The 26580-nt window shown below is 40.8% G+C and overlaps 1 protein-coding gene and 1 pseudogene across 4 annotated transcripts in view; one reads left to right on the forward strand and one right to left on the reverse strand.

Annotated features, from left to right (window-relative positions):
- The window catches only part of PTPN2 (protein tyrosine phosphatase non-receptor type 2), a 75657-nt gene that overhangs the window by 44005 nt on the left and 5072 nt on the right, over positions 1-26580 (forward strand). For 2 of the 4 annotated variants that reach the window (XM_068562951.1, XM_068562952.1), the window contains exons 4-9: positions 4057-4155; positions 8019-8156; positions 14838-15047; positions 16242-16394; positions 21160-21341; positions 24759-24860. In XM_068562951.1, coding sequence (XP_068419052.1) covers positions 4057-4155; positions 8019-8156; positions 14838-15047; positions 16242-16394; positions 21160-21341; positions 24759-24860 — 884 coding nt within the window. Of the gene's footprint in view, positions 1-4056; positions 4156-8018; positions 8157-14837; positions 15048-16241; positions 16395-21159; positions 21342-24758; positions 25415-25652; positions 25742-26580 lie in introns of those variants that run through there. The other 2 variants (XM_068562950.1, XM_068562949.1) reach the window with 2 other exon arrangements.
- Positions 23796-24200, reverse strand: LOC137777052 (prefoldin subunit 4 pseudogene; annotated as a pseudogene).

Genomic DNA, 26580 nt, shown 5'->3' on the forward strand with positions numbered 1-26580 from the left:
TGGGTCTTTGTTGCTGTTCGTGGGCTTTCTCTAGTTGCAGGGAGCGGGGGCTACTCTTTGTTGCAGTGCGCAGGCTTCTCATTGTGGTGGTTTCTCTTGTTGCTGAGCATGGGCTCTAGGCACGTGGGCTTCAGTAGTTTTGGCACGTGGGCTCAGTAGTTGTGACGCACAAGCTTAGTTGCTTCACGGCATGTGGGATCTTCCCGGACCAGGGCTTGAACCCGTGTTCCCTGCATTGGCAGGCGGATTCTTAATTACTGTGTCACCAGGGAAGTTCCCGAGCTAGCAGTCTTTTATTTATTATTTTATTGAACTATAGTTGATTTACTGTACTGTGTTAGTTTCAGGTGTACAAAAAGTGATTCAGTTATATACACACACATCTATATCTATTCTTTTTCATATTCTTTGCTGTCGTAGGTTATTACAAGTTACTGAATATAGTTCCCTGAGCTACACAGTAAATCCTGTTATTTTCTAGATGGTAGTGTGTATTTGTGAATCCCAAACTCCTAATTTATCCCTTCTCCCCTTTCCCCTTTGGTAACCATAAGTATGTTTTCTGTCTGTGAGTCTGTTTCTGTTTTGTAAATAATTTCTTTTGTATAATATTTTAGATTCCACATGTAAGTGATATCATATAGTATTTGTCTTTGTCTGAATTACTTAGAATGATAATCTCTAGGTCCATCCATGTTGCTGCAAATGGCATTATTTCATTATTTTCTATGGCTGAGCAGTATTCCATTGTATATATGTACCACATCTTCTTTATCCGTTCATCTGTAGATGGACACTTAGATGTCTTCCACGTCTTGGCTGTTGTAAATAGTAACAGCTAGCAGTTTTTAACACTGTTCTATATTTTATGTTTTGTATAATCTAAACCTCAGGATAACCCTCTGTGGTAAATACTATTGTTATCCTTATGTTAACACGAGGAATCACCTAAAGAGACAAAGGAACTTCAAATAACTTTACCAAGGTCATACAACAAGTGGGATGAGGCCAGGATGTGAAGCTACATGGTCTCCATAGACTGCATGGTTCTGCTCTTAATTATTCAGATCTGCTGCCTTGAAACTGCTCTGTGACCTTGGACACATTACTTATTCCCCAAGCCTGTACTGTCGTCCCTTGGAATCTGGGGGGATTTGCTTGGAGGATCTTCTGCAGATGCCAAAACCCATGGGTTCTCAAGTGCATAGTTGTCCTTCTCTGTCCTTGGGATTCCACATACCAATCACGGATCGTGTATTAAGTTTGCCATCTGAGGTTGGTTGATTCTGCGGATGCAGAACCCATGGATAAGAGGGCCAGCTGTGTATTTATTGAAAAAAATCTGCCTATATGTGGACCCCCGCAGTTCAAACCCGTGTTGTTCAAGAGTCAAGTGTTTACCTATATTATCGATATATATCTCTATTATCTATAGAACAATGCTGATAAAAACTCATATAGTGCCTGGTACTATGGTAAGTACTCCATGGAGTATTTATTGTGGCATTTTTTACTGCTTTTTATTAGTAGTAGTAATGATAGTAATAACCCTTTTATAAAACATTATAAATCTCATCACGAAAAAGAAAATGCCTGACTCATACCCTAGTGATCTCATTTAAGCCTCCTGTCCATCTTGGACAGTTTCTTTGTGTCCTGACAGAGTCCCTCCCCCCTCATTCTAAATGGGACTCAGAAGCCCGTCTTCAGCTTTTTCTTATTTCCTGAGTCTCACCCCTGCCTCCACCCCTGCCTTATATTTTTCAGCATCCATATGGGTGTTTTTACCCACGTGACCAATTGATGTCACAAATTCTGCATTTTCTATGTCGAACTCTTTCTTTTTTTTTAAACCATGCCAGCCCCCTTCCTATTTTTCTCATCTGGGTTAAAGCTATCCTCCTCATGTGTCTAATACTTTCCTTTGTTCTGCTGCCCTGCCCTTCTTCAGAGCTCTCTTGAAGTTTATCTGCACCAAAGTGGTAGCTTATTTCCTTGCCACCAGTCCGTCCTTCCTAATCCATCTATAACAATTCCACCAGAATTATTTTTTGTGACATACGAATCTGGTCATATCCCTTTACTCCTTAAAGAAGAGTTCGGTGACTATTTCTTGCATTCAAGACCCTCCCACTCTGCAGGTGCAGTTTCCTACTGCGTACCTCCACGTTGCCCTCAGCAATCTAGCTGTCTTTTCCTAGATGTCCCCTAAACTTGCACATGCCTTGCCTTATGCTGGGAAGGGATCCTGATTCCCTACCCTTCCTTCCCCCATGTCAGTGCCCTCCTCATTTTTAAGGCTCTGCGCCAGTATCCTTCCTGCTTCTGCAGACCTGATGGTTTACCCCTTACTCTTGTGGTGCTTGATGTGTTTCTGTTCCTTGCCTCTGTCATAAGCTCTTTGACATCTGAGACTGCTTTTGCCTTTGTACCTAGTACGTTGGAACAGAGAACACGCACAGAAAATATTTCAAAGGATAGAGAAAACCAGAGATGCTAAGTGTTTATTAAAACTGCAGTTGTTCTCATTGTCCTTTGTTGCTTATTATTTTTGTCATCTTTACCCTCTAAATTTTATGAAAATTAAAAACATATGTATCAGTCCCTTGGTATAGATCTCCATTTTGCACAAGAAAAATAGGTGGTATTGCTGCTAAGTGGAAGGGCTGAGAAACCCTCTCCCATTTCAGAACCACTAACAGAATGTGCGTGTGTGTGTGTGTGTGTACACGCGCGTGTGCGTGAACACACTAAGGAGCGACTTCATTGGTGAACTGATCTGTCCATTTTTTTAGACGAAAGAAACGGCATTCATTTTACTGGGGATCTTCTCAATGCTGTTTTTACCTTCACATTGTTTGGTTTTGGAAGTAACTCAAGCATTGGATAACATGCACCGAAGGAGGGGAACAGTTCCTCAAACCTGAGGGTGCAGCTCCTCAGGATTCGCAATCCCTTTCTAGCATTTGTATAACTTAGAGCTTAGAGTTTATTAGTTCAAATAATATTTACCCAACACCCACTACATACCAGGGATACAACTGCCCTAAAGCTGCTTTCAGTGTAGCACCACTTGAATTGCCTTGTTTTCCATGTGGAGCTGAAGCTCTAGTCAGCGTCCTGTGAGGTGAATGCTTGTTGAGTACTGGAGGTACAGTCAAACCTCGTTCATGTTAATCTTTACTCACTTAAAATAGTTAAAGTTTGGGCATGGCCTTCTCATCTCTTGTTTGCCCTTTATTCTTCCCTGTGCTACCCATTAATCAAAATGTGAAGGTAATTGGAAATTCATAATATGATTTTTTTTCCCCATGGCAGTATTGTGATATGCACCGTTACCCCTTTTAACTCTGCTCTTGAGGGTTACACATTCTCTGGTTTTGTAGATTAACAGTTTCATAGTGGCTCAGGTGCTTTGAAATTTCCACTTTTTCTGGAATTCTCTTTGTAGCTAACTTGGGTTGGTTGCAGGCCAGTGCTGGCACAGACTTCCTCCTTTGCAGGGCTGCCCTCATGATGGAAGGCAGGGCCTCTCTTTCTGTGGCAGAGACCGGAGGGGACAGAAATTGCCTTTGCCTGCCTCCTTTGCAGCTAGAACACAACCCGTAGATCTTGGCACCTGTGATTTTGACCCTGATTTGCTTACAGGTTGTGCGTGAGTACTACAGCCACCTTAGGATGGCAGTACCAGCAAAGCAGGTGATGTTAGTGACAGGTTGGGAGTACTGTCCCAAACCCACTCCTCTTTGGACAAAATCTTGTCTTGACGTTTGTTTCTACCCAAGCCTGGTTCTCCAGCCCTCAACTCTGAAAGTCACCTGAGAGCCTGAAAATTTTTCGTTTCTGCCTAAGTAAATAAAAGTCAGTTTTGATCGTTGATAATCAGTAATCCTAACTAGCACAGACCTATTTTTAGTTCAAGTGGATTTAAAGTCTCGATTTACTCTTTATGATCCGATACACTATTCTCAGACGAGAAGCTTCCCTGAAGGAGTTTCCTCGGAGCCTTACTCCGTCCCCTTTCTCTTACCTACTTTTCCTTCTCTGTTCATACAGGGTCCACTTCCTAATACAGGTTGTCATTTCTGGCTCATGGTTTGGCAGCAAAAGACCAAAGCAGTTGTCATGCTAAACCGAATTGTGGAGAAAGAATCGGTGAGTAATACTTGATATTTACAACTTAGTGTACTGCCTGTGATTGTTAACTTATAAATATTTTCTTATTTCTTTTGGGATATTCATTCATTAGTTTTGGCCTTTAATTGCTAAAGGCTAGTGGTCAGGGTGATTCTGACCAGAAGAGCTAATGTATCCTTTTCCTTTTTTACCTTAAATATTTAAATAACAATTGCGGACCACTACCCTCCAAAATATAAGTATAATGGAGCCAGTATTGGCTAGTAGTGGTATTTAGATCTTTGGAATCCCTAGGCTTTATCACAATCTTTACAATTTATTATTATCAAAATCCTGGAAATTTTATAAAAGATTAAAGTGACAGGTTTCTAAAACCTTTATAAATTACCATTGGCTCTTCGGTCACAAGGCAGTAAGTATGGAAATGTATAAATTTATTGACATTTGAAGTGTAGTCTAAACCCAGTGCTAATTAGTGGTGCAACGTTGAGTAAGTCTTTCAGCTTCTGTGGCTTTAGGGTCCTCTTCTGTCAAACGTGCAAATTGGAAAGTATTGTCTGTCAGGTCTCTTTCAGCCCTGAGGTCTTAGACTGCTCTGCTTCTTCAGGTTCCTGATTCTTCCTTTTTTTTTTTTTAAAGATTTAATTTTATTTATTTTTGGCTGTGTTGGGTCTTCGTTGCTGCGCATGGGCTTTCTCTAGTCGAGTGGGGGCTTCTCTTGTTGCGGAGCATGGGCTCTAGCCCTGCGGGCTCAGTAGTTGTGGCACATGGGCTCAGTTGTTGTGGCACGTGGGGTCTAGAACGCAGGCTCAGTAGTTGTGGTGCATGGGCCTAGTTACTCCGCAGCATGCGGGATCTTCGTGGACCAGGGATCGAACCCGGGAAGTTCCCCTGCATTGGAACTGCAATGTCCCCTGCATTGGCAGGTGGATACCTATCCACTGCACCACCAGGGAAATCCCTCTTCCTTTTTCCTAAATTAATAGTTGCCAGTTTTCAGTGGTAGTGAAGGTTTTTCTCATCTGTTTCAGATCTCAAGTGGCGTTAACATACCAGAGTGTCCAGCAATGTCAGCGTAGTCGTTTACAGTGGTTTTCGTGCTTCAAGTGATGGGGGCTCTATCAGTTGGGACATTTTGAGCAGCGTTGCCAACTAGAGGATTATAAGTTTCATCCCTCATTCTGCAGTTTAATTAGTATAATAAAAAGATAAGACTGCCACCAGAAATCAGAAATCATGTTTACGGTGGTTGGATCTAGAGTCAGGTTTCATTGTCTGGGGGAAGGTCACCTTGTGGGTGGGAGCATAATGTTTGTCAGCGTAATGATGGTGGCAGCTGTTGCTGGTCGGTGTTTAGCTCCTTAATTAATTAGGGGATATAAAATAGTGATATTCCAGTTTTATCATTTCTTCTTGAGCTCTTGTTGGAATACTTCTATTAAAAAAATAAATAAACCTCCCACTCTTGTTACTTGGCCACTTTTAAATAGGAAAAGCAGTTTTCAAACGAAGTTGATTCCCTAGTGTCCTCAACATGTGACCACTTAGGTTTTCTTGGTGTGGGGGCAGGGCGGGAGGGCATCAGGTACTGTGAAGTCATGGATTCAAACATCCTTGATTCATTTCACTCCATGGCAGTTATTATCCTTATTTGTAGTCAGATTGTCCCTTCACTGGCCAGCAGGAAGCTCTTCAAGTTGGGCCCTGAGTTCTTTTACACAGACGCAAGAGTCTTCATAGCTACTTGCTGTCTGGAATGACTCCATATTGCAGGCTCATCTTAAACTCTTGTGTAAGAATCAGCCATTTCTATAAGGGGCCTTAATTTCTTTCAGTGGGCAGTGGTATTTCAGGGTCACAACAAAAGTAGGGATGTTTGTTGCCACTGGGTTGGTCTTTTCAGTGAACAGAGCTAAGGAAAAATATGTTTGTGTGTTAAGGTAACACAGCGCTAGTGTTCATACTGATATTTCTGATTCAAATTTAGGCCTATAGGGGTTGGCTCAACCCTTTCTATCCTTTATCTGTTACAGCGTTTTCCATACCGTGAATTCTGGTTCTCAAAGACACTAGTGATGTCAAATATCTTATAGTGACTCTTTTACTTTGTCTGATATTGCACACAGAAAATACTCATAATAACAAAATCAACTCCATCACCAAAATAACTACTGAAAAAAAGTTTAAAATGTTTTGTTTTTCCCATTCTCTGTTTTTTTTTAAGTTGTGCTTTATGTACATTGTCAGAGTTTATAGCACATTATACTCTGTCCCTTATGCCCCTTTTGTGTAGGTCTGTATATGTTGAGGTGTCTCTCCAGTCATTCTGTCTGTAGCTCATACTCCAAAGGATCCTGAGGAAGGACTCATGGGCACCATAGTCCCTCATGTCTTACGTGCCAATGACAGTTCATCTGCTGGCTCAGTGCTTAACAGTCAGTTTGGCAGAATATAAAATCTTTGGCTCATATTTGCTTTTCTTTGAACAACTTAAATGTATTACTCCATTTTCTTCTGGCATTACAAATTACTGTCAAAGTCAAATGGACATCTTTATTTCCTTTATAAGTCACTTATTCTTTTTACCTAGGTTACCCAAAGGATTTTTTTCTTTCAAACCCCAATAATTTTACCAAAATATTTCTGTGTTGGTCATTCTGGGTCAGTTTGTCCAGGGGCATAGAGTGCTTTTTCAGTATGTGATTTCAGACATTTTTTCTTTCTTTAAAGAAAAATTTATTGAATTATACTTGTTGACATTTATTCTGTTCCCTTGCTTGCTTTGGTGTTCTTTTCTTGGGTTCTCCTATTATACATGTGTTAGGTTTTCTTTGCTTATTTTTTATGTTTGTCACATTTTCTCTAATCCTATTTGTCTCCCTCTTCATTTCTTTTTTATTTTAAAAATGTCCTTCTTTTTCTCTTAAACCATCATCTGTTGTGTTTAGTCACATCTCTTTTCCCTAGTTTAATTAATTAGTCTTTGTTGATGAAATGTGTTCTATTATTTCTGATTCTTTTTTCTTTTCTGTCACCTCATTTCTGAGTTGTTCAAATTCCAATTTATGCTCTTTCACTTCTGGTGTCATTTTTTAAATGTCTTTTAGCTAACCTTTTGAAGTGTCAGCTCATAGTATTCATTTGTTTTGGGAGCATTTTTATTGTTTGTTATTTGTAGCTATTTGTGATTTGGAAAAGGAGAAATGGCCATATTTTACAAGGATGTTTTTCTGGTGTTTTTTCCTAATGAAATGACTCTAGCTCACCTTACCTCAGCCTGCTGGCCTCATAATTTGGCTTTTGGGAAGATGTTTTTATTGTCACAAATACAAATTCCATGTCAATAGTTCTGCCAAAATGTAACAACTCTAGGTAAAGGGAGCTTATCTTCTAATTCTTTCCCCAACTTAATTTTAGTAAGTAGGTATGCAATGTTATTTCTAGATATGTAGTAGTATTTAGTAGCAGATTAACGGGTATTTATGGAAAATACTTGTAAAATAAAGCCTTTTCAATACTGTTTGAAGATAAGATTCTTGTAAGAGTTTGATATTTATAGAAACGTAGTGTGAATGCCGGTATGATGTTAAAATATACGTTACCCTGCTTTAGAAATGACAAATTGATTTTCATTTTATGAACATGATATCTGTTTATGGCTTTTTTTTAGTGTATAAGTTAGAGGAACATTTTACAAACCTGCTTTTGTAAGATGTCAATCTTATTAAAATACATTAAACATCAAACGTAGTGCGACTATTCTTAGATTTGGGCACTTGAAAAATATATAGCGTGTGTGTGGTTTGTTTTCCTTTCCAGCTTTTTATGGTTTCATTATGTCTATAAACTAAAAAAAGCCGTATGCATATTCTTAAATTTAGGTTAAATGTGCACAGTACTGGCCGACAAAGGATGACCGAGAGATGCTGTTTAAGGAAACAGGCTTCAGTGTGAAGTTCCTGTCGGAAGACGTGAAGTCCTATTATACGGTCCATCTGCTGCAGTTAGGAAACACCAATGTAAGACTTTTCATGCCCAAACGATGGGGCTTTATATGATGACTTTAAGGATTATTCTTTGTTCTTAGGTATGAAGTTTGGGGCAGCCCATTCATTTCAATAATACCTATAATAGTGTACAGCCATAACCTTTTCCTTATAGATTTTGTTCCTATATGTGGTAGCTCTCTGAGGACTCTCAAGAAACCCTAGAAACTAAGAATTTTAAAGTTCAGGTAAATTTTTGAGGATTCAGAATAACTTACTAAAATTAGTCGGGGATTAAGAGAGAGGGCTTTAGAATCAGGCCAACCTGGATTCACATCCAGCTCTGCTACTTAGTGTACCTGCTCCCAGACCTCCTGAAGTCTGTCCTCATCTGTGGGATGGAGATGGTGGTGCCTCCCTCTCAGGGCCATTGTGGGGTCGGGTGAGGGTGTGTGTGCAGAGACACTAACACAGACCAGGTGCCCTGTAAACGCCAGCTCTGATACTTACTACTGTTGAGAGTGTTGTTAATTCAAGGGATTAGTCACACGGAAATTTGTCTTTATTAAACTGGTGAAAATGGTGAAGTAAATTTACCATATGGTCTCAAGAACATTTACTTGGATTTTTTTCCAGATATATAAGACTCGTTCCTGGTACTTGGTTGAGATACAGGTACAGGGTGGGTTGTGAGCCTGCTGTTGTCAGGCTGAAGATTGAGATACTTCTCCCCTCTTCCCACTTACCTCTTTGCCTTCTTTGATTCGTAATTAGAATAACTAGAAAATATGAAATAAGAGTGATTCTGAGTTGCTCTCAGAAACTAGAAAAACTAGAAAATAGGAAAATGTTTGCCCAAAAATGGCTTCGGGAATGTATCTAGTCTAAAGCGAGATACTGTTTTAGTTAACTATTAAGTGAATTGAGTGCTTAACGTGTGATCATTAACCAAAAAAAAAAAAAGCTTTGTGGTGAAGGGAGATATATACACTTTTTAGATATGCAGAAGTACCTTTTATGGTTGATCTCCTAAAACACCTCTGTGTTTTTTATTACATACTGTAAGTACAGATGTGTGCCGAGTGCTTCGGGCCAGGTCCAGCTTCCATGACTTTCATAGCTGAGCTTATTATGGGATCTCTTAGGTCATCCAGGGAGGAGGCTTCTTTATGAATCTCCTCACTGTATTTGTTTTGCACCAGTGATTCCAAACATACATACAAACATACATACATTTGCATGTATCTTTAGCTGCATTGAAATACATCAGCTACTACTTGGTCCTGGTTTGTCCAGTGCTCATTCCCAGAAACAGACCTGTGCTTCCATAAAGTTCTCATGGGTCTTGGAATCATCTTCTCTTGGTGTTTACTTATCCCAGGTACCTCGTCTGCTTGTGGCATTAAAATTTATTTAGAAGGAGGTGGGCATAGGTGTTTTTCTGTGTCCTGAGCATTGATTACACCTCAAATAATAATAAGATAGAATAACTTTTGTATTTTCTTTATCACTTTGCAAAGTATTTTCACATATGTATCATTTGTCCTACAGTCTTCCTAAAATGTGGACAGAGTAAATATTCTTAATATCCCTGTTTTTCATACTTAAAAAAAAAATAACCTGAAAATCCATGAGGTTAATGGATTTTTTTCCATAAATAGATTACTCAGTTAATAAGTGACAGACCAGAACTCAAATCCAGATCTCCTAACTTCTAATGAGATGGGACCAAGTCTTTTGAAAAAGATGCTGATTGTTGTAAAGGAAGATCCTTGGTTCTAAAGTTTCTGAAATTGAGGCCGCCCTGGGAGCAGGCCAACCACTACGTTTTAATTGCTGGCAACTGTGTGATTTCTTACTGCCCTGGGTTCAGAGTACACCATAATTAAATAGCAACAGTTTATGTTCTATTTTACAATCTTTAGTAAGAGCTAGGAGTGCTAGAAGAATAAAGTAGCGTTTCAGTAGGAGAGACAGAATTGCATTTGGTTAAGTATTCAGACTCAGGAGCCATGTGGCCTGAGTTTAAATCCCAGCTCTACCACTCCTGGCTGTGTGACTGGTACCATTATTTAACCTCTGTGCCTCCGTTTTCTCATCTGCAAAACGAGGATGATGACGCACCAGCTCGTAGGGTTGTTACAATGATCGAGTGAATTAATGCTGTGACAGTGCCTCAGACTCTGTGTGGGGTCACCTGTTGTCAGCGGCTCCCTTGGAGTTGGGAAGGGCTGCAGGAGCCAGGGCAGCGGAGAAGGACGCGCTGCAGGAGAGGAGGTGATGACAAAGTAGGGGAGGGACAGCCGGCCTCACCTGCAGGTCTGAGTGGAGGTTCCTGAGGTTCAGAGGACCAGGTTGCTTCTAAAGGAGTCTGGCTGTGCCTCTTAACAGATCTGGGGCCAGAGCTGCCTCCTGTCATACCCTGCTCCCTAGAGACCTCACGTCTGGTGGGCAGTAAAGCACCAGCAGCCCTTTCCAGCATCGTGATGAGAGCTCAGAGTTTGAACTTTTGCCCCCACGTGAAGAGATTCCATGTCTGCTTTTAAAAGGGGCCTTGTGGCTTAAGCTATGAAGATAGTTTTGAGGGGCTTTTAAAATCCCAGGTCATCTGGAGAACTTGTCTTTCGGGCTTTTCTGTTTAGTTGGCCTTCACCGTTTTCCGTAGTGTCCTCGGCCAGCTTTATGTGTATCAAGTTCCAGGAAGGCCGTTGTCATGCTGAGTTCTGTTTCTCTGCCCCTGTAGATTTGCCCAGAGCAGGGTTAGATGCCACCCGGGCGTCTTCCTCTCCTGTCTGTTTATGTCCTGTGCACTCTTCTGTCCAGCTTGTGCCCATTTCTCACTTCGGTCACTTAATGTACCTGTGATGCATTCACTCCTAACAGCTAGGATCTTCTTACGCTTCTCTTCATAAGTTAAATTTTACCATTTCCCAGCTTGTGCAGCACTTGGCGCATGTGTACATTTTGACACCATAACAAGGTTTTCACCTCCCCATGGGCAGGGTCCTTACCTGTTGTCCTTGTACCCCCTCTGCGGTTGCACCGAGTACCCTGTTCACCACCCCACACCTGAGTGCTTGTCCTGAAACACGGCTTGGTCCTTCCACCGGGGTCTGGGAAGCCCTTCCGTGGCCGGTGCAGGAGTCCCCGGCCAGCCCCTGCCTTGCCTCTCCCGACCATGCCTCGTGCGTTGCCCTGCCCCCTGCCCTGATGCTCTCCTCCCCTCCCCACCTGGGGGTTCCGGTCATCTTCCAGAGTGAGTTATGGTGACCACGTATTTAACACGGCCAGTGCGGGATCCTGCAGGAGCTGGTGAGGGACTGAACTAGGGCAGTGACCTCGAGGGAGGCAGGGTCGACAAGCTTGCTTCTCTCCAGGTGGAGCGGAAACACAGGTGAGGAGGTTGGAAACGTGGAGAGGTTACAGTTGATGGGAGCAGATCAGGGGCCGCGGTAAAGGCAGCAGCGAGTGTGTCATTTTGTCAGAGATCACCACGTCTCTTCACATGCCACCACGTGCAGGTGTTGCCTTGTTTACCCTTCACAGCAGCCTTGTGAGATCAGTACTTTCTTAAACCCCATTTACAGGTGACGGAACTGGGGCTTGTGAAATTCTTGGAAACAATCTTGCTACCTTCTTTCTGTGCCTAAAGTGTGAAAATTGGGTCTGGGGCTGTAGAGCTGTATAGATTTTTAAGTAATAATTAGAACATTTATAGTCTTACTCATATTGATAACAATTATAGTTAACTTGCATTTGAATGGCTCTAGACAGCGCACAATTAAATTGCCCCCAGGCTCTCAGCTCTTGTACCTACTCAGCTCATAGTTTAGCTTCCTGACCTCCATGGACCATGAGCTTGTCATCTGCTTCAAAGACGTTACATTTAAAATTCTTCAAAAAATGTAAATGAGATTTTGCCCTAAGAAGAACGGTGAACTGCTGACATCTTTGTGCAGAGGGTGGTGTCCATGATGTAGTGCTTTATGGAGAAAACTGGGCAGGTGTGTGCAGACCGGCTGGAGTGGGGTGTGAGGGGTGGCGGTGAGAAGGGACGGAGCCGACTGGGCGTCACAGCAGGACTGAGGGGCTTGGTGACCGAGCAGGAGGGAAGGGTGAGTCCGCTGTTTGAAACTAGGAGTTTGTCAGAAACTGTAGAGTCTAAATGTAGAGACTGTTCGGAATAAAGATGAATTTTGTTTTAGCTCTGTATGCTTTGGAACCCTTTCCCCCCTTCTCGTTTTTTTTTGCGGCATGAAAAAAGAGGGAAAGGTATCCAATCGTTCATATAAACTTTTTTTTATACCAGAGTAGTAAACATATGGATCTTATTACTTCTGTGGTCCTTTGGGAATTATGTGATTTTTGTGAGCTAAGTTTTTTGAATCTTGTTTCAGTAGGAGTGAATTAATACAAAATTAACCTCTGAGAAGTTCTTTAGACTGGGAAGAAAAAGATGGATTTTCAAAAATCTATTAGTGAGAAAGACTGTATTATACAGTGGTGAGCATTTCTGGGAACTGGCTTTGAGCATCCCAGACAGTGTGACCTGAATTTGAAAGAAATAAAGAGGCCACTAGTCTTAAGCCAAAATCATACAAGCAAAGAAAAAGCAAGTAGTTGCCCAGGATTGTGGGGTAACTGTAGGTTTTGGGCCAGGAGGTGATGCATAGTTGAACCTACACCATATAGGCCACACCCTAGGGAGCACTCCCCTGGGAGCAGGGCCCTGGCGCCACCCCTCCTAGGCCTGGGACCTCCAGCAGGTCCACCTGGACCTGGCTGAGGCCCATGTGGACCAGGGCTGGGCCTCTGTTCATGGTCAGCACAGTGTGGTGGCTGAGGACTGCAGCGGGGCGGCTGTCGGGGGAGAGGGATAAAGACACCCACTGGAATCTGAGGCCCTATTTAAAGGAAGATGCGGTTGAGTTAACCGTGTGCCTGGGCTGATGGAGGAAAGGACTTCGGACCCCAGTCCTGTGTGGGTATCAGATGGCTGCCATTTACGGTTTTCTAGAAGGAAGCTACAGTTTAGCCTCCTTAATTTGGAATGTTTTAAACACTGTTTTTACATACAGTAAGATACAATCTTTTTGATATACAGGTCTGAGTTTTGACAGTGCATTCATGTCACCACCTGCCCAGTCAAGATAAAGAACAGTTCTATCACCATCCCCTAGCTACACACACGCGCGTGCGCGCGTCCCTCATGCTGCCTGTGTACAGTCAGCCCGGCCCCACTCCCAGCTCATGGCTACCACTGGGCTGGTTTCAATTCCTATAATTTTGTCTTTTCCATGCTGTCATGTAAATGGAATCGTACAGTATACAGCCTTTAGAGTCTGTTGCTTTCACTTAGCATAATTAATTTGGAATTTAAAAGGAAATGTTTTGAATTTTAATAATCACAATGAGCATTTTAATTAGTAATAGGAAATATTCTAGTACCTTCAGTGTACTGAGAACCTATGGATCACAGTGTATTTGGAATTATGAAAGCTGGATGTCAAGAAAAATTAGCCACTAAACGCATATAATTAAAATTTTTTTTTAACTTCTGCACTGTATTTTATCAGTGCTGTACCTCATATAACTGAGTCTGGGACTTAGGAGTCTTAATTTGTACTGAAAAAAGGTAAATATTATTTTTTTAAAAAAGCTAAGTTTAATTTTGTAAATTTGTATTGAAAGGTAGATGCTGTAAAAGTAACCATTAAAAAAATCAGGGTTTTTTATGCTGCTTCTGTGGCTCCTTCTTCCAAAATAGTCCTGTAATTAAAGCTGAAACACTGTGCAAAGATGTGTTAGCGGGTCGCTGCTCCCTCTGTGAATGAAGAGCAGAAGGCAGAGAAGTGCTCCTGGGGGCAGAGGGCCTTTGGCAAAAGCCAAGGAACGTTTTCATAATGAGTTAGTCAGAAATAAAGGTCGTTGAGAATATCCAGGAAGTGGTGGTGAGTGCCAGGCAGGCTTTACGAGACAGGAAACACTTAGCATGTTGGTAAACCATGTTAGCACATCAGCAAAGGCATGTTAGCAGTTCTAGGATTGGAAATTGTTACCATGGGGAAAAGCAGCAATTAGGAGAGCAATTTCAGTTAAAAATGTAAAGATTGTTTCTTTAAATTAATTCTTGAGTTGTTCCTCTGTGCCTGTATAGCAGAATCTAAAAGATAACTCATATAATGGGGAACATTATATTTTTTAAAACTTAGAAATTCTTAAAAAGGAAACCATTAAAGAATGTAAAATTAAACTGGTAGAAATTTTAAAAAATAGAATAGAATCCAGTCATCATGATGTATGAATTAAAGAGAATCCTGGCAGCATGTATGGTGCAGGTCAGTGGTTGGGAACCCAAGTGCTGCTCTAATCCTGCCTCTGCCATTTTCTGATGTGTGACCTTGGGTGCATTACTTAACCCTTCACCTCAGTTTTCTCATCTGGAAAATGGGTTTTAGTAGGATTGTCGTATGGGTTGAGTTAATACATAAAAAGCTTAGAACATGCCTACAAAATAATAAGTGTTACAGGAGTGTTAGTTATTATTAATATATTCCAAATTCTCCTAAAGAAAATCTTCCCACACTTGTGTATGTGATTATCAAAAACCAATGAAAAATCATGGTACATTACACAAAACACATCTTTCTGCAGTAGACTTTTAAAAGAAAAAACTCAGAACTAACATTTCCCCCCTTGATTTTCACTTTTTAGAGTGGTGAAACCAGAACAATATCTCACTTTCATTATACTACCTGGCCAGATTTCGGAGTCCCTGAATCACCAGCTTCATTTCTCAATTTCTTATTTAAAGTGCGAGAGTCTGGCTCCTTGAATCCTGAACACGGGCCTGCGGTGATCCACTGTAGTGCCGGCATTGGGCGGTCAGGCACCTTTTCTCTGGTGGACACTTGTCTTGTTCTGGTAAGTGACCTCATTTCAGTCTTCTGTACCTTTTTATTGTTTCCACTGGCAGAAGTAAGCTCGAATGTCAGGATCCCAGAACTGTGTTTTTCAAACTTGAACTTCTGCCTTCTTTTAGAAAAACCAAAAACTCTCATTCACATCCTTTCAGCTGCCTCTTGCTGTGACTGGTGGGGCTGCGTCCAAGATAATTCTAGAGCTCTTGAAGGAGACTTTTCCTGGTAGCTTTTGTTACCTAAATGATGGGTCCTCTCCCCCGCCCTTCTTATTTTTCAAACATCAGTTGGTAGATAATATTGAATTCCTTCTTGCCTTAGTTTCCTTGTTTACAAACTGCAGAGAGTGAGAGTATTCTCCTCCCAGGACTGTCATGAGAATTAAGTGGATGAATGCATTTAGAACACTTTCTAAGCCCTCGGTGAGTGTGGGTTTTAATATCATTCCCTGAGGTTCCTGTTGTGCCCGAGGGCTGTGTTCTTTCTCCACCAGCCTTCCCAGCCCCAGCCTGGGTACCGGCCTGTGCCTTTCCTCCCTTTAGGTTGATGGGGAGGGTATCTTAGCACGTCTACTGTGTTACCACTCTGCCTAATATCCTATACTTCAGTCAAAAGCGGCTTGTTATGTTAACTTTGACGTGTTTAAGAACTCTAAGCATCTGTTCTGTTAATGGTAAATATTAAAACTGGATCGTGTGTTTGCCTGTTCCCTGCCAAATGTAACTTCAGCAGCTGTTCTCTTTTCTGGTTGGGGTGTGGGTGCGTGGATCCAGCCCCAGCTGGTGCAGCGGCCCCGCGGTGTCCTTGTGGGTCTAGCTGTTTCCGCCTTTCTGCTCCAGCACCCTAAGGTGGCTGCCGTACACAGATGTGAAGGCAGAGGGGCGCCGAACGAAAAGATTTACTCCTGCCAAGACCTTCTTAAAAAAGGAAGGCACTAATCTCGATGTATTTATCCTTACATTAAGCCAGAATGGGCCATAAATCCTCCCTTCGACCAACCACTAGCCAGAGTATATGAGATTCCTGTTGGTTGGAGCCAGCTGTGAGTTAGCTGAAGGGCCAGGAGTCCTCCCTCTGCTGCCTGGACGGGGCAGACGGGCAACCTGTGCTGACTTGCTCTTAGCGGTTTTCCTGTACTGCTTCTCTTTCCTGGACTCTTAACAACAAAAGGCTTGAATAATGTTTACCTTTCTTGCAGATGGAAAAAGGAGACAATATTAATATTAAACAACTGTTACTGAATATGAGAAAATACCGAATGGGGCTGATTCAGACACCAGATCAACTCAGATTTTCATACATGACTATAATAGAAGGAGCAAAGTTTATAAAGGGAGATTCAAGTATACAGGTAAACTGTGTATCAAATACGATTTGCATCACATAGCTGCACTCCGTTTACGCACGTGTCTTCTCCCTTCCTTCCAAAAAAGCATGTTTACATTAATGTGGTGAATCCAGCTGGCCCCTAAGATTGTAAAATGTATGCCCCCCTCCTCCTGTGTACCTCAGCCTCATGTTAAATCCTGCCTGTTACTCAGAAGCCCGAGTGGGGACACAATTTCATTAAAGAAAGTAAGGTTTCTTGTAGAGGAGGGTTTAAGTATTTCATCATTAAAATAACCAGAAAATTTAGCTACTTTTGCCCCATTAAAAACCTGATCTGGAGTTATACAAGAACACTTAGTTTATATCATAGATATTTCATCTTTTATAACAATGAGCAAGCAACTTGAGTACTTGCAGCAAACTTAATGAAATTTCAGGAGAATGTTATTTTTCTCTGGTTGGTGGCTTTATTCCTATGAAGGTATTTTTATTCCACATTTGTAAAAGCTAAGTTCAAAGACTGATTATCAGAAATCTGTGTTTATGTACTAACGTAACATGTGAAATAGAAACAGAAGTAACAACAGACACCCGTTTCTTGTCTGAGCTGATCATATGGAATTGGACATAAGCAGTTGGAATTCTTTATTTTTCTCTTACATGAACCATTTGCTTGCTCTTCAGCTTCTGTGATTACTAGCCAAAGCAGGAATATTCTGAATAAGCCCTCCTTTATAACTGAGATCACACCATCTGTCAAAATGGAATGAGATATAAGTAGTTAAGTGTTGTATGGATTACACAGACATTTAAATATTCTTAAGCAATTTTATTTATCAGCTAACTTTTTTGTTCCGATCATTGGTGTTATTTTAACTATTCAAGACAATCTATTGTATTTATCAATAAAAATTTTAAGTTTTATTTAAAAGGTTCCCCCCCCCCCAAATCTTTAGCGTTAAAGAATAATTTTTTTTAAATTAATTAGATTATTTATTTATTTATTTTTGGTTGCGTTGGGTCTTCGTTGCTGCGCGTGGGCTTTCTCTAGTTGCGGTGAGCCGGGGCTACTCTTCGTTGCGTTGCATGGGCTTTTCATTGTGGTGGCTTCTCTGTTGCGGAGCACGGGCTCTAGGCGTGCAGACTTCAGTAGTTGTGGCACGCAGGCTCAGTAGTTGCGGCTCACAGGCTTAGTTGCTCCGTGGCATGTGGGATCTTCCTGGACCAGAGCTTGAACCCGTGTCCCCTGCATTGGCAGGTGGATTCTTAACCACTGTGCCACCAGGGAAGCCCCCTAAAGAATAATTTTTAATGAAGAGAAACGTCAGTCTGTAAAGTGCTTGGTATGTGAAGATTAAGCCCATGAGGCACAAGACCCTCCTCCGACGTTACCTCAGATGTCCAGGATTAGGAACAAGTCTCTCTTTAATCTTGGCTTGTGTCTGCCAGTTTACATGCAGAGGTTTTCCCCACACACTTCTGTTGCTTCCTTGCTAATTTCCTGGCTGTTCTTACAGACTGAGTAACTCTACGGAACGTGTGCTGTCCTTTGGATACTATCCCTTGCTCCACCTTAATTTTTTTTCAAGTTTCGTTCCTTTAGTTTTAGAATATATATGTGCTTCCTGTGCAGATCGTTTTCCCCACAGAGATGAGTTTTATGGACCGGCTTTGGTGTGGTCCCTGTTGTCGTGACAGTGCAGTTTGTGTCTCAGAAGAACTTTTTCTACCCCAGTTTATCTGGTGCAGTGTGGCCATCAGATCTCCGACTCAGCACCTGTATCCCTCATTCAGACAGACCCAGGCATCCTCTGCCTCCGTCCAAATGGGATGTTGGAAGTGTCTCTATTTTTCAAGTGCTCAGGATCAGAAAGCCTGTTACCCTTCCAGAGGGCTCAGTTTCCACAGAAATGATCTTAGCAAGGCTCTAATAATTTATATGGTGCTGTGAAATTTTTTAAATTTTAGATAATCGATTAGTACATATTGAGTATAAAAGAATTCAGAGAATGTGAAAGTATATCATTTACAAAGTAGAAGTCTTCGCTAACTCACCCCCCAAATATGTAACCATTGAGGCCTGTGTGTATTCTTCCAGGACTGCGTATTTATGCCTATGGACTTGTTTATTTTATGTAGATATTTTCTCCTTCTGGAGCCCCGCTGTCTAATGCTGGAGCCACGTGTTCTGTTGAGTGTTGAGATGTAGCCAGTCTGAATCGAGTTCTGCTTAAAGTATAAGATGTACAAATATAGGGAGAAAAAGTGTAAAATATCTCAGTAATTTAAAAAATATTGATTATATGTTCAAATGAAAATATTTTTAAATGTTGAATTAAATAAAACATCTTGTCAAAATTCATCTTTTTTTAAAACGTGGCTATTAGACATTTTTAAAGTTATATATGTGGCTCGCATTACATTTCATTGGACAGTGCTATACTAGAACCTTAGCTTAGACCAGAAATCTCAGAGAAGTAAATTTCCCTGAAATCTTAAATCATAAAACTTTATTGTTACAAAGATCTAGAGTTACTTTGTTAATGTGGATACCCCGAACTGCATGACTCTGTCCCATGTCCCAAAAAGTGTCTCATAGGACATACAAGGATGTGATAGGCAGTTTATGGACTTGTCTGTCTCTCCATACATCTGCCTCCTCCCCTTTGCCTCTTATTTTTGGGGAAAATTAATATTTGTAAGAAGAAAGAAGGAAGCTTTTCGAGTGTGAGTTGATGGCAGTGGGGTGAGGGATGCCATCTGTCCAGAAGCACCCATGCTGTGTAAGCTTCGTCTCTGGTTCTTTTTCCTAAAGGGGGCCTCTGTCTTCACCTTCAGTCTTAATCTAGATTTACGGGATATGAGTGGTGTTTTCATTATTGGCTACAGTTTCATGTTAGTTTTCCTGTGAAGATTTCTGGCATATGTGGATATAAAATGATTTAGAACCTGCCAGGACAAAGGAGAGCTGTTAATATTCACATCTAAAGTGACTGTATCTGAAACCAGTAACTGTGTTTGTGATGATAATCACATAGCATACACAACTAATAAAGTTATAAGTAAATATATACTTTTAACAAATTACAGTGGGTTTCGAGTTTAAATACATCACTTTACAGCTCCTTCGAGGGGCTTTCTTCAGTGAGAAATGGGGGTGGGGTTGCGGATGGTGTGGGGGGCATTGCTCCGCAAGTGCGGTTCAGCTGAGTGTGCGGTCGGGAGAGGTGAGCAGCCCCGTCTGCTCCAAATGGGAGCCGAGGGCAGTGCCGGGTCCCTGGCCTCACAGTCGGCAGCACCGGCAGCACAGCCGAGGCAGGTAAGCCTGGAGCCTGCTTGCCAGGCGTGTCACAGGGGAGGCAAAGTTGAGTGAGTTTGCTGCCCAGAGACCTGGCAAAATGACATTGCCCTTTGTTTTTTCTTTTTAAAATTCACTAGCATTAAATCTCTCTTTCTCCCCCACCCTCCTGCTGACTCTTCTTGTTGACAGATTCTGGATTTGTTGCATATTCTGGGAAGTGGTCCAGTAAGACTTGGTTTTTGGCATCATCTTGTTTATTGACATTGTTGAGTTTTGTCCAAGTATAAGGCCAAGTTGCTGTAACTAGATCTCAGTGAAGAATTGACCAGCATGCATTCTGGAGACAGTTAACATTTTTGTTGGATACTTAAACTATCTGGTGTCTGACACTGATGATTATTTCCGAGATGCAGAGCCTTGTGAGGGGTTCAAATCCCGACTCTGCTACTCATTAGCTGTCATCTCATTAGTCACAACAAGTCCCAAGGCAGGTGACAGTCCTGTTTCATTGGAGGAAGATAGGATGTCTCTTCATCTTGGTCTAAATCCTGCCTGATCTGAAGTCCAGGCGTGCTGAGGAGTCTTCCCAACCCAGTGTCCAGCCAGCTGCCTGGGCTGCTGGTGTACCTGGTGGGGACAGTCAACTTGAAGGCCTCTGGCACTGCAGGGACCTGCTGGGAGGTCTCACCATTGGTTCTCTGCTAAACTGGACAGTGGCAATGAGCAGGGCACACTGGGTCACGTTCAAGGGCCATCTTGGTCACTCTTCCAGAGGCACATGCCTCTGGATTAGGAGACGGCACAATCTGACTTTGGCGAAGATCTTCTTACTAGGACCAGTATTTTGGTGAGGTTAAGGTCACTACGTTTTATTAAGATTATTGTATTCAACTACATACTGATGTGCATCAGTATTAAATGCTTTATTATTGGGACTTCCCTGGTGGCGCAGTGGTTCAGAATCCTCCTGCCAGTGCAGGGGACACGGGTTCAAGCCCTGGTCCGGGAGGATCCCACATGCCGCAGAGCAACTAAGCCCGTGTGCCACAACTACTGAGCCTGTGCTCTAGAGCCCACGAGTCACAACTACTGAGCCCACGTGCCACAACTACTGAAACCCATGTGCCTAGAGCCTGTGCTCTGCAACAAGAGAAACCACCGCGATGAGAAGCCCATGCACCGCAACGAAGAGTAGCCCCCACTCGCCGCAACTAGAGAAAGCCCACGCGCAGCAATGAAGACCCAACGCAACTAAGATAGATAGATAGATAGATTTATTAAAAATGCTTTATTATTATTAAGTATTCAACTTAAAATAGACGTAGCTAGAAGTGGTATGACAAAACACGTTTTTCTTTTTCATTCATATGTTAGCATCACCAGGTTTTCTTAAGTTAAATATAGAATTTCAGTTTCATAAATTTTATTTAAGGAAAGTCAAAACTTTAGTGTTTGCATTTGTTTCTCATTTCTCTTCCCTACTTAGAAACGGTGGAAAGAACTTTCTAAGGAAGATGTATGTCCTGTTTTCGATCATTCACCAACCAAAATAATGACTGAAAAATACAACGGGAACAGGATAGGCCTAGAAGAAGAAAAACTGACAAGTGACAGGTATACAGGACTGTCCTCTAAAATGCAAGATACGCTGGAGGAAAACAGTGAGAGGTAAGGTTACTGCAATAACAATGCTTGAAAAGATGAGACTTTTATTTTAATAAGTTATGTGGATGGGAACTAATATAGACCCTTAGTGTATTGAATTAATGTAACCATTTATTTATTACTTAAGGGCATTTAAGTAGTATATAATGACATCATTGATCTCAAAGAAGCTAATACTTAAAGACAGAAACCTGTTGGAAAATGGTTTAACACAATACTTATTGAGTGTAAGAGTTAATATAATTAGATGCTAAAATGTGTAGTATGGTGCAGAAAACAGACAGTATGAATACCTGCCGTTTGTACAGTTATATAGTGTTCATGCTACTGTTACAATGTAATTGATAATATGCCTTTAATACCATTATGAAATAATGAAATGAATATTTCAATTTAATTCTGTTGTTGGAAGAAAAAAATATTTTTCAAAAAAAATCACATAAAATGCCCTATACTTTTTGAGTTTTGAATCCATATGAATGTGTAAACTCTTCAAGTTTTTAAATTTGAAAAATTACGTTTCTCGGGCTCCAAATATCTCACACATTACGAAGCTGGTGTCCTGAGGTGTGAGTCTCTCAGAAAAGTGAACGAGCTCTTTTACTCCCTCTCTTCAATATCTCTGAAAGACTTTTTTCTTTTCTTTTTGTCAAATATGCTTTTTCTTGTGGAAAATTTTAAGCTGTAGTCATATTTGTTACAGTGGGATCTTGGGATGTGCTGTGAAAATCGTTAAGGTCTCCTATACATTATAGCTTCAGTTCTGTATTTCCCCAATATAAAAATTGCCTGAAATTTTATAAAAGGTAGCGTATTACAGTACGTAGTAAGTTGCTGTATATCATATTGAAGAGTTTATTATGACCTAGCAGTGTTACTCCTTGTGTGTGGCTTCAGTGGTTTAGACTACAAGTTAAAGCATAAAGTTGTTTCTTCTTCTACCTTAGATTTACCAGTTTTAAGTCAGGAAATAATACTGGGAGCTCTGTATCCTTTTATATATTTTATATATGTTTTGCCTGATCTTGACTACAGTGTAATTTTTTTTATTGGCAGGTACACACATACTTGTTATAGTGAATTGTCAGTCCAGAGAGTGAATTCTGACTAATAATTTTTGCAAGTCATTGTAGGAAATATTCAGGTAGAGTTCACACAGCCAGAGATACCTGTGTGTGTGATAAGTTAAAGTGAAAAAGACATTAGGAAGACTGCAAAGCATATGGAGATGAGCAAAATATAGTCCCCAATTTGCTAATACACTTAGGGGACAAAACAAGGACCCAGACTAGCAACATAAATTATTCACTATAAATGAAATGCCATAGGATGAGAATAGAAGGGCTCTAGAGGGTGAGAGAACCAGAGAGAAGAGGTTTCTTAGTTTAGAAGGAAACAAACTTGGAGAACAGCAAAAAAACACCATTTGGGCAAGAATGAGGTTGTACATGGCAGGAGAACACATGCTCTTGTCTCTTGGGTGTGTAACTAGGAGTGGGGTTGCTGGGCCACACGTGGCCACTCCGTGTTGAGCATTTTTTGGCCAGTTTTCCAAGCGGCTGCATCACTTCACCTTCCCACCAGCAATGTCTGAAGGTGCCAGTATTCCCACGTAATTTAACGTTGATAAAATAATCTAATATGTAGTCCATATTCAGAGTTCTCTAATTATAAAAAAAATATCCACCTTAAAGCTTTACAGAAAATAACTGTACTGAGATATAATTTACATACCATAGAGTTCACAAAATTTAGAGCATACAGTTCACTGGATTGAGTATATGTACAGAGTTTTGTGGCCATCGCCATAATGTAATTTTGGAACATTTTTATGATCCCAGTCTCTATAGCTATTTAAAAAAATAATTCAAGATCTGATCCAGGATCATGCATTGTATTTGGTTGATGTGGTTCTTTAGTCTCCTTTAACCTGGGACTATCCACCACCTTTAGTTTTCACCCGTTGCTGGACATTGCAGCTTATAGATGAGTTGCCTTTTAGGATGCCTCACAATCTGGATTCCTCTGATTGTTTTTCACTGTTAGATTCAGGTTAAACATTTGGGCCAGGAAAAAAGCTGCCTCTTAATGTAGTAGATGCTGAAAAGGCATTCAAGATTTTTAATCAAGCCATACCATCAGAGATGTGCTTCAGAATAATTACTGGGCGTAGTATTTACTCTGAAGGCATGGAAACTGGTTAGGCTTTTGTTGTAATATAAGCAGTAAGTGAAAAGAGGAGATGGATTTTGTGAGTTTTTTTTTTATTAACTGATTTTAATAACATGACATAAAACCCCTACACTTGATATAATTGTTATGCAAAATACATAGATGAATACTGTCTTCTTTTAAAAACATAAATAAGCAAGACGTGAAAATAGGCAAGTTTCCGTTAAATAAGTGAAAAAAATTTTTAAAGTTTTGCTTTCCATATCATTTGGTGTTATAAAATGTTTAGCTTTCATCAGCTTCAGGGTTTGTGTTGCTCCCAAATTTTTCATGTAACTGAACTCTCAAATCTGCTAACACCCACTGAATTGATTCCACTCTGGATGGTAAGGCATCAGTTTCTTCTTGCAAGTTTTTCTTTGCTTCTTCTAGCATTTCTCATGTTTCTTCTTGAGAATGGCTAATGAAAACATCACCAGTCTGATGAGGTGTCATTAAGCAGTCCTCGTCTGCAAGCATGATGTCCTAACAAGCATCTTCTAAGTTTGGGAGTTGTTTCTTTTTTGCTTCTGTTTCTTCCTTCAGCTCTGTGATTCTGCTTGTATTCCATGCAAATCTGTATGTCTTTTGTTGATTTTCAAAAGTAACATTGACATCTTCTGCTGCTGTCTTCTTCATGGTGGCCGCCATCTTAGGCTTATGAGATATTTTTCAAGGGAAAAAAATAGTAGTTTTCATGTTGCCTTTGGCCATTCTTTGTGTTGTTCCGGGACCATGATCCCAGAGTCAAAGAGCTTCCTTTGGAACAAAAATTCTGTATTGAATAGGAAAATGGGAGCTGGAAAAGGGATGGGCAGACAGCAGTAGGCACTCGCACAGTAGAATATTCAAGGAAATGTTAAGTATAGGGGCCTTTGTGAAAAATCAAATATGAACTCCAAAGGGGATCAGATGCCTGGGGACCCTCTGTCTTCCCACTCCTGCTGGGTGTCTAGCAAAGAAAGAAAAAATACTGACACCATGCTTCTTTTCAGGTCCTACTAAAAATATTTATTTACATAAAACTGTACCAGCAATTGTGATTGAATTACCTGAGTGCATCTCTGGACCATTTAGAGTACTGAAGCTTTTCCCCTTTTTGTTCCAGCATCTGAATGAGTTGAGAAGTGGGGTGGGGTGGGCGGGGGGTGTGTGCTCTGCCTGCGTGGTTGAGCCCAGCCCTGCTGATGTGCTCTTGTTTGTTCACAGTGCTCTGCGCAAGCGCCTTCGGGAGGACAGGAAAGCCAGCACAGCTCAGAAGGTGCAGCAGATGAAGCAGAGGCTGAACGAGACCGAACGAAAAAGGAAAAGGTGGTTATATTGGCAACCTATTCTCACTAAGATGGGGTTTGTGTCCGTCATTTTGGTTGGCGCTTTTGTTGGCTGGACACTGTTTTTTCAACAAAATGCCCTATAAATTATTAATTTTGCCCCGCAAGCTTCGGCACTGGTAGCTGACAGTGTTGCGTGAATCACAGGGGTTCATCTGTTAGCAAACTCCTCAGACACCAGACGGTGCAGTTGACTAGACACCCACAGAGAACTGGGGTGTGCAGTCCCCTCAGCACCCCAAGGCGCTGCCCACACTGTACCCGCTCCCTAAAATAAAGACTTGAATGCTTCTTAAGAACTGGTACATTTTCAACTGTATTCATACATGTTAAGTATAATATTTCACCTGACCAGACTGAGAAGTCCTTTATCACGAGGATTCGTTTTTGGAGGCTGTCTGGATTTTAACCTGCACTTGATATAAGCAATAAATATTGTGGTTTTATGGACATTATTACTGGAAAGAAAATGACCTTTAAGTAATGCGTGTAATGTATAATGTACTGTTCACATGGGCATCAACATTTTATATTCTTAACCATTGCAGGGTAAATATATTTTATAAGTACCTATTTAATCTTACTTTTGTAGTTAAATGTACTTTTTAAAAGCTCAATTTGAAAAAAAATCTGTTACCACAAAAAAAATAATAAAGTGTATGTTGATTCAATTGTACTGGATACATTTCCTAAAGAAAAGTTTGATATGAGCAGGTAGAACTCTGAATAAGCAATTTTTACTATATATTTGCATTTCTTTTATGTTTTACAGTTTTCCCAATTTTAAAAAGAAAAACAAAGAAACAAAAATTTTCTCTAAAAATATCTTTGAAGGAAAATTCTCCTTACTGGCGTAGTCAGGTAACAGTTGGTCAAGACTTTGTAAAGAAACTGGTTTCTGTAAAGCCCATTATTAATACTGTTTATTTTTCAGGAAAATTTCAGTGTAATTACCCTAATTTATAATTGGGGTAAACCATAATTTAGGAAATAAAAATAACGAGCAGCATTTTATTATCCATGATTTCAGTTTATTGGACTGAAGTTTTGCAGTAAAAACTTTAAGTTCTTTCTACTTCAATAAATAGTATAATGATGTTGAAACCTACACTGTCCCTTTAACTTCTTAATGGGTATTTTTAGAGCATATTGTTTAATGAATCTAACTGCTCATTTGAGTGCTAGCTTTCTTCAGATCGTAACATTCCTTTCAGTGTTTAACTTGTTTTACTTAAACTTTAAATAGTTGTTATAAATTTATCTGCTGAAATAATGAAATCACATTATTTCAGTGGTTTTCAAACTATGCTTGTTGGATTTCTAAGGGGTCACCAGGAGGTGGTAGGAAGGACCCCAAGCTGCCAACCTTTACCTCCAACCTTTACTTCCAGCAGATAAAGTAGGCTGTCTCTGCTTTATCCACTTTACATACTAGGTACGATTGCTGCACGAGGTTTAATTATTTTCAGCGGGCAGTGACCATTTAAACAACAGTTTGAAAACCATTGGTATAGATAGACTTTTGAGTTGGTTCGAATAGCCTTCTCGAGTGGGTTGAGTTATGCTGAGAGTATGAGAGCAGGATGCAGGTGGTGCTGTGTGTGGAGGACAGTTTGTGTCACATGTGCCCACGCCCTGCTCAGCACCACTGTGTCCTGTAACCTTTACATGGAAGGAGGTAAGAGGGATGTTGCTGTGTC

This window comes from Eschrichtius robustus, chromosome 14 (assembly GCF_028021215.1).
Source record: "Eschrichtius robustus isolate mEscRob2 chromosome 14, mEscRob2.pri, whole genome shotgun sequence".
NCBI lineage: Eukaryota > Metazoa > Chordata > Mammalia > Artiodactyla > Eschrichtiidae > Eschrichtius > Eschrichtius robustus.